This window comes from Asparagus officinalis, chromosome 2 (assembly GCF_001876935.1).
Source record: "Asparagus officinalis chromosome 2, Aspof.V1, whole genome shotgun sequence".
Classification (NCBI taxonomy): domain Eukaryota; kingdom Viridiplantae; phylum Streptophyta; class Magnoliopsida; order Asparagales; family Asparagaceae; genus Asparagus; species Asparagus officinalis.
Window position 1 is genome coordinate 59,143,992 of NC_033795.1, and position 7,600 is coordinate 59,151,591.

Below are 7,600 nucleotides of genomic sequence, written 5' to 3' on the forward strand. Positions count from 1 at the left end.
AATAGATCTTAGCAATAAGCTATTAATACTCATATCATGATTGTTGATCGAAATGAAAAAACATACGTCAATACAAATAAATATTCAGGATTCTAAATCTACTCGATTATGGGATATATCAGTAAACCATGTATGCATTTTCTTATACATCCACCTCACATAGGATATGTCCCAACAGGGACCTACTTTCATTTACTACCCACCAGTGAAGCTTACTTCACATAGGGTATAATCCCTTAATATAGAGTATCAACAAACTATCAAATGAGACAATACTATTATTCTCAACAATGGTATCCTCAAAGAAAATCAAATTATTGCAATATAATCATTCATGGAATTTCAATGTTATAATACATGACTAAATAAACAATTGTATAGTAATAGTTAAACAATCAACAAACAGTCTATGCATGAAATAATTCAAATAGGAATATTATTGAGCAATAAGGTATACTACTAAGCAATAGATATCAAGTTATAGGAATTTCAAGAAAATAATCAATCAAACTTTCAAAGATATGAGAGGGAACATTGAAAGCTTACCTACCATTCGTTCTAGGTTCCTCAGTATTGACAAACGAATCCAAAAGTCTTGCTCTTATATAAATATACATGTATACCCATATGAGATTCTAATCAACTAGGTTTTCATTATTTTCCTGGCTTATAATTTATATCAGGCAATACATGTTATGCTCGATAAGGTAATACTAAACACTTATGATATGTACAAATAGCAAATATAGGTTCATGTTGTAGATTGAGATGGATAGATGGGAGAGAATTGATGTCTAAAATATATAAAACTAGTGTCATATAACTCCTACATGTGTCTAGTTTTTAAGATAAAAACTTATTTACAAACAAATATATATATCTCAAATTATACTTAGAATATATAAGACATAAAAAAAACTATGAGTGCAGCTCATGTTAGCAGATTCAAGTAAACAGATGAGGGGTGCAACAACATCTAAAATTAGTGAAACAATGTTCAAATTATTTCTGTATAAGTAGTCTAATTTTATGACCAAAATGTGATTTAGGCATGCAAGCTACTTAGGGAGAGTTATACTTCTACAACATATAGGGTTAGGGTTGCAGACTTTTGCCAAGAGTAGAAAATAACCACATATCTATCTAGCTCTTTTGGGTGCTAAAGAGAATCAAATTGTAACCATAATTGTCATGTGGGTGCCTTAATAAATCAAATTTTAAATTCTAAACTTTTCTTTACTCAATAATAACTAGAAATTAAGATATATGCAAAACATCCTATGGGCCGATTGTATTTCCTGTGCACATATACTGAATTTAAATATAGTTTTGAACTAGAAAATGATCTCAGAATTGAATTATTAAACAAAATTTAAAGAAAAGCTACAAGAGCCTAGTTTCTAAGGCATAAAAGGTTACTGACATTTGTACGTAGAAAGAGAGTTATGACCTAATTACTAACATGGTAATTTGTAGGAAAAAATCTATAGAATAATATGTCACAAAGACCATTATGCATTCCATTCATTCACCCGTACATTGCATGCAACTCTCAATGAGAACTAAAGATCATTTTTCCATAACTTAAAACCCAATATTCATGCAAGATCACATATTTATTAAAAATAAAGAGCAAAGGTGGTGGCTTTAATATTTTCTAATATCATGCATGAACTGAAATATCATTTACCCCTACATGCAAGCTTTTATACTCAAAGAAGCTATTAAATATAAAAAAAAATTAGATCTTATACTCGAAATTATCCTAGAGGGGGCTGAATAGAGTAATCAAATAATAAATATGTAATTAATGAAATTCAATGCAACACAAGACACAAATATAAAATTATGGCAATAAATAAGAGAGAGTAAGAGAATAGTTAGCCAAATTGCACACCGATGTGTTCACGAGGTTCAGTCCTCACGACCTACATCCCCGACCACCTCTCTCGATGGTAATTAATTCCCTAAACACACACGGTTTGGAAGCAAGAACTTCTTCACAACGATCTTCTCAAGATCTCATAATTCACACAATGATCTCCTCGAGATAAAGCTCTCCACATAATACAATAAGATTAAAAAAATTCTTACAGCAATCCTATAGCACGGATTAAGAGATGACAAATGAAGCTTGGGGTTGTGGATTTGAAAGTATAAAATCAAAATTGAGTAAGATGAAAGATTAAGCCCAAAACACACAAAAACACAAACTCAAGGGTTTTTTCTTGCTTGCTTAGTTACTAAATAATTAGGGGCTGAAAGATATATATAGGCACTTAAAACAATAGCCTAAAACCCAAGAAAATCACCAAAACCAACAAAATCCCTAAAATCCTAGAGTTTGGAAATATGACTGTTACAGTACTTTCGGTCGACCGGATGACCATGTTGATCGACCGACAATATGGCAGTTGGCAGACTAAAACATCTCGAGCTCATTCAGTCGACTGACCATGTTGTATCGGTCGACCAAACCTACATCATCGGTCGACCAAATATTGTGTGTCAGTTGACTGATGACCAACTGTCCGCATGGTCTATAAATAGACCTTCTGGCCGGTCGACCGACGGGTAAGACCCGGTCGACCGGAAATGGATAGTTCTAGACACAGGTTTTAAGTTGGAAATCTAATTTTTTAAATTCAAAATAAAATAACAAATAAATTCTAAAAATAGTTTTTGGAAATCTAATCTTGTATATGTTACTCTTAAATAGCTTTTCTTCATCAACTTGCCTCCACCTCCTTGTGTTAGACCTTAGAGGGGGGGGGGGGTGATTAGGGTCTTATGCTAATCTAATCCTATTAAATGCTAATTAAAATTAATTAACAAGTTATCCTAGTAAGTATGAAATACAACAAGTTATATGAGCTAGGATAAGCAATATGAACAATGAGATATATCCTATATGATGAAATATATATGCAAGGATATATAAACTAACACAAGGGTAAAAAATATGAAACAAGATAGAGGATGATATGAATAATGAGACAATGGCGATATGAGCAATGAGCACAAATATAAATAAACACCAAAGCACACTCAAACACAATCAAATGATCACGGAGTTCGGACCTTCCGTCCTAGGTCTCCGCTTCCCACTCCCGGGGAGAAATCCACTATCATAATCGGGTTTTCTACATTCACCCGAATAACGTTTACACCTCACAGTGTCAGTTTTCAACATTCACCGAACAATGTCACTCCTCACACTCGGTTTTCTAGTTAACCGAAAACTTCACAACACTCACAATGTAACAAATATAAATTTGTTCTCTACAAGAGATGAGAACTCAATTAAGCACAACTCAATGTTACAATCTCTCACAACCCTAATATACTATGTATGCAAATACAATAAGCTCAAAGTGGGTGTGTGTAACAATGAGTGAAATCAAATCAAAACTAAACTCAAAATAATATACTAGCTTAATAGAAATGATAATCAACAAATAATTATGAACAAAAGTTTTTTTTTTTGGTCAATGAATTAACGCTTTATTCATCTTCCAAGTATGTAAAGTGCTGTACATCAAAAAACCAGGGTTAATAACCTGGTAAACAATAGAAAATGCATAGTTACAAATTCACTATCATTTCCTTAATATGTGCAGGAAAATCATCATTCAAAATTCTGGTGAAGATGGATACTTTGATAGCACGGAAAAGAGTATCAGGAGTTCTTGCAATCCCCTGGAAAATCCTAACATTCCGCTCCTGCCAGATAAAGTAGACAGCCACAGAGAGAGCCATTCGCTTCAAATCTTTCTTGAATCCTTTACCTTTCAAGCAGCTAGAATACCAACTGCTGAGCTGAACCCAAGTACAAGATCTCCATGTGTATCCCAACCAGTCCATCACATTGTTCCACACTTCAGCCGAATATTGACATTCAAAAAACAGATGCTTGCAATTTTCAGGTTGCCTAGAACACAGGACACAGCAATTTGTGCTGAGAATTCTAAATCTGCACAACCTTTCTTGTGTGAGAAGCCTAGAATGGAAGGCTAACCAAATGATTATTGAATGTTTAGGGTAATTTAGTCTCCCCCAAGTAGTTTCAGACCAGTTTATTGCAGCAGAGGAATTGGTTAAGATATTATATACCAAAGATAGCCGAAGTTTACCATTGCTACTGCAGCTGTTAAGAATGTTCAGCACTTCATCTGCATTGCCATATTTTTCTAAAATCATGTTTCTAGTTTTGAGGAGTTGTTTCCACATCCAAGAGTCATTTACCCTCTGCTGCACTTGCCAAACATTTGAATTTTTTAGATAATGGCCATGGATCCATTTTATCCAGAGGATGTCTTTCTTCTGATGAATCATCCATAGCAGCTTCACAGCAGATGCTTGATTCCATACTTTGGCTGAAAATAGACCCAAGCCCTCCTTCTTCTTGTTCAGACAGACTGAATCCCAGGATATTAGATGGATTTTCTGTCCCCATAGAAATGCTGAGCAAAGCCTGTCAATTTTTTCAAGGATCTTAGTCGGTAGAATATAATTGCTGAACCAAAAGGTTTGTATCCCCAGTATGACTGATTTAATCATTTGAATTCTCCCCGCATAAGATAAACTTCTATTCTGCTGCCAGTTTTGAAATTGATTGGTAATTTTGTTTATAAGAGAAGAACATTCAAAGTGTGATATCCTTCTTGTTGTCAAAGGCAAGCCCAGGTATCTCATTGGTAATGTTCCCTCTGAAAAGCTCAAATATGTGCATATTTGTGCCTTTAAGTTATCTTCAACGCCACACAGATAGACTGCACACTTAGTGGGGTTTGCTTCTAGGCCTGAGACTTGACAAAAATCTTGTAAGCAAGTGTTTAGACTGATGATTGAGCTCATATCAGCTTTACCAAACATTAGTAAGTCATCTGCAAAAATCAGATGTGTTAGCTTCATTTTAGAACATTTTGGATGAAATTTGAATCTTCTGTCTTCCTTGAGCATCTCTAATCTTCTTGACAGGTACTCCATGCCTATCACAAAGAGATGGGGGGAGAGAGGGTCTCCCTGTCTCAGACCTCTGGCACCCTGGAAGTAACCATGCAAAGATCCATTAAGAGATAGAGAAAATTTAGGAGAAGTGATACACCCCAGAAGTGATACACCCCCAGATCCAGTCTGTCATTTTTCTAGGGAATCCTAAACCCTCAAGCATGGCCTTAATGAACCCCCAATTCATAGTATCAAAAGCTTTTCTTAAATCCACATTTATAATAGCTCTGGGAGATATATTCTTCCTTCCATAGTGTTTGATGAGTTCATGGGCTAGGAGGAAATTGCTAGAGATGAGTCTGCCTGAACCCCATGATATTCTGGATCCTGTTAGCAATAATCTTTGTGATGATTTTGTATATGATGTTGCAGCATGCTATTGGTCTGAAGTCAGATGCTGTATTTGGATTGAGGGTTTTAGGGACCAAGGTGATGGCTGTTGAGTTGAAAGCACCAAGTAATTTGCCTGTACTAAAGAATTCCTCAATTGCCTTGTATATGTCTTCATTAATGATTTCCCATGCAGCCTTAAAGAATGAGGCACTGAAGCCATCTGGACCTGGCGCCTTCCCATTTGGCATAGAAAAGACAGCTTGTCTAATTTCATCTCTGGTAAGAGGTTTGCTAAGCTCATCACGTTGAGTAGAGGATAGAATTGGCCCTTTAGAGATAACCTCAAGATCAGGAGGAGAAGTGTGATTAGTAGTTCCAAGCAAATTTTTGTAGTATTGGATAAATTCAGATATGATGCCTTGAGTTTCTGTAATCCTGATTCCATTTTCAGTATATATAGACAACACCCTATTGTGGTGTCTTTTATTTTTCATGACAGCATGGAAGTACTGGGTGCTCTTATCACCTTGCAATCCCCATTTAATATTGGCTTTTTGCTTGTAAAAAGAATTTTCACAGTCAAGAAGTTTTGTATATTTCCTGATATGCTCTTTTTCCCTGGCAATCAGACCTGGATTAAAGAGGTCAGAATTCAGTTGAACTTGGATATCATGCAGCTCTGCTTTTGCCCTTGATACCTGCTCACTAATGCTCATAAAGTGTCTTTTGTTCAGCTCTTTAAGCACAGGCTTTAGATTATTGAGCTTGCTTTTAACTTTGTACATGTAGTATCCAGGAATGTGCTGATTCCAGACTGACCTGACTGCTGGTAGAAAGTCAGGGTGTTTAGTCCACATAGCAAAGAATTTAAAAGGTCTCTTGCCTCCACAATTCATATCTTCACCTATTGTTAGCAATCCAGGGGAATGATCAGAGCAGTGTGGCATCAGATATTCAACCTGGCTTGATGTATATTGGAAAATCCAGTCATCATTTACTAGAATTCTATCCAACCTACTCCATACTCTAGTAGAAGCATCCTGTTTGTTACTCCAGGTGAAAAAACAACCAGTGGATTTAATATGCTTTAATTGGCTTGTATCAATGAAATTCTGAAAGTCCTCAATCTCTGCATCTGTAATATGAGCCCCACCTATCTTCTCTTCACTACTGAGAATGGCATTGAAGTCCCCTCCTACTAACCAGGGATCTGAAACATTCCAATTCCAATCTTTGAAAACTTTTTTAGCAATGATCTTCATTTTCTCCATGGACATTTTGGTTTCTAGAAGAGCAATAAATGAGATTTTATAATCCTGAATGAACTGCTTGACTATCAAGTGCTTAGAGGATTTGTTAAATCCTCTAATGTTCCAAAAAGCCAAATGCATTTATTGGAAGAGACCACCCCTTTCATTACTATAGGGGTCTAAATCAAGTATCTGGTGCTCCAAACTTGAGAATCTTGATGGACAAATTGAATTACCTGCCTCAATAAAATTAGTTCTCTTAGCTGCATTAGCTCTGGTAACACTAGTGAAACCAGCAGTGTTGATGGTGGGAGAATAATGAGCAGAGACACTAGATGAACCTCTTGATAAACCAGCAAGACCTTGAGTGGCAAAGCCAAATATGCCTGGTTTTCCAGCAGCTTCAGATGTAGGTTGCTGTGTTATAGTATCAGCTTGAGTCTGTGCACGTTTCTGTGCATGTTCTATACTTGAGCTTTCAGTAACCACAGAGGAGTGAGGTAACTGGATATCAACATCAATAGCATCTTTAGCACTTGAGTTTAAACTCCTGTCAACAACCTTATGCTGGGGACTTTTTGCTTTTGTATTTGTGTTCTCAGAATGCTCATTTTGCCTGTTAACAGGAACCTTCTGCATTGATCAGTTTCATGGCCAAGTTTGTTACATGATGTGCACCACCTTGGCTTGAACTCATATACCACTTCCTGTGCATAACTTCTACCATCAGGATCCTGGATGATTACTTGATCAGGTAAGGCATCTTTCAAGGGCAAATTTACTTCTATCAAGACTCTTGCGTAGCTTAACCTTTGTCTAGTAGCAATAAGTTTATCAGTAGATATAGGTTTACCAATGAGGCTGGCAACCTTACTGATTCCAATTGAACTCCAGAGGTTAAGTTTCAGATTAGGGAATTGCACCCAAAGTGGATAGGAAAAGTCTTGGATCTTATCCAAATCAGTATCAATAGTCCAGATCTTCAGCATCAGAGGCCTAAGAGGCCA

The 7,600-nt window shown here is 36.1% G+C and overlaps 1 protein-coding gene across 1 annotated transcript; it reads right to left on the bottom strand.

The window, feature by feature from the left end:
• On the bottom strand, positions 3,586–4,989 carry LOC109831221. The gene has a single exon (XM_020398558.1). The coding sequence runs from the start codon at positions 4,987–4,989 to the stop codon at positions 3,586–3,588; it is 1,404 nt and encodes a 467-aa protein (XP_020254147.1).

What these genes read in the sequence shown, in the direction of transcription:
- LOC109831221 (XM_020398558.1), bottom strand. Translation starts at nt 4,989, where the DNA reads ATGGAGTACCTGTCAAGAAGATTAGAGATGCTCAAGGAAGACAGAAGA.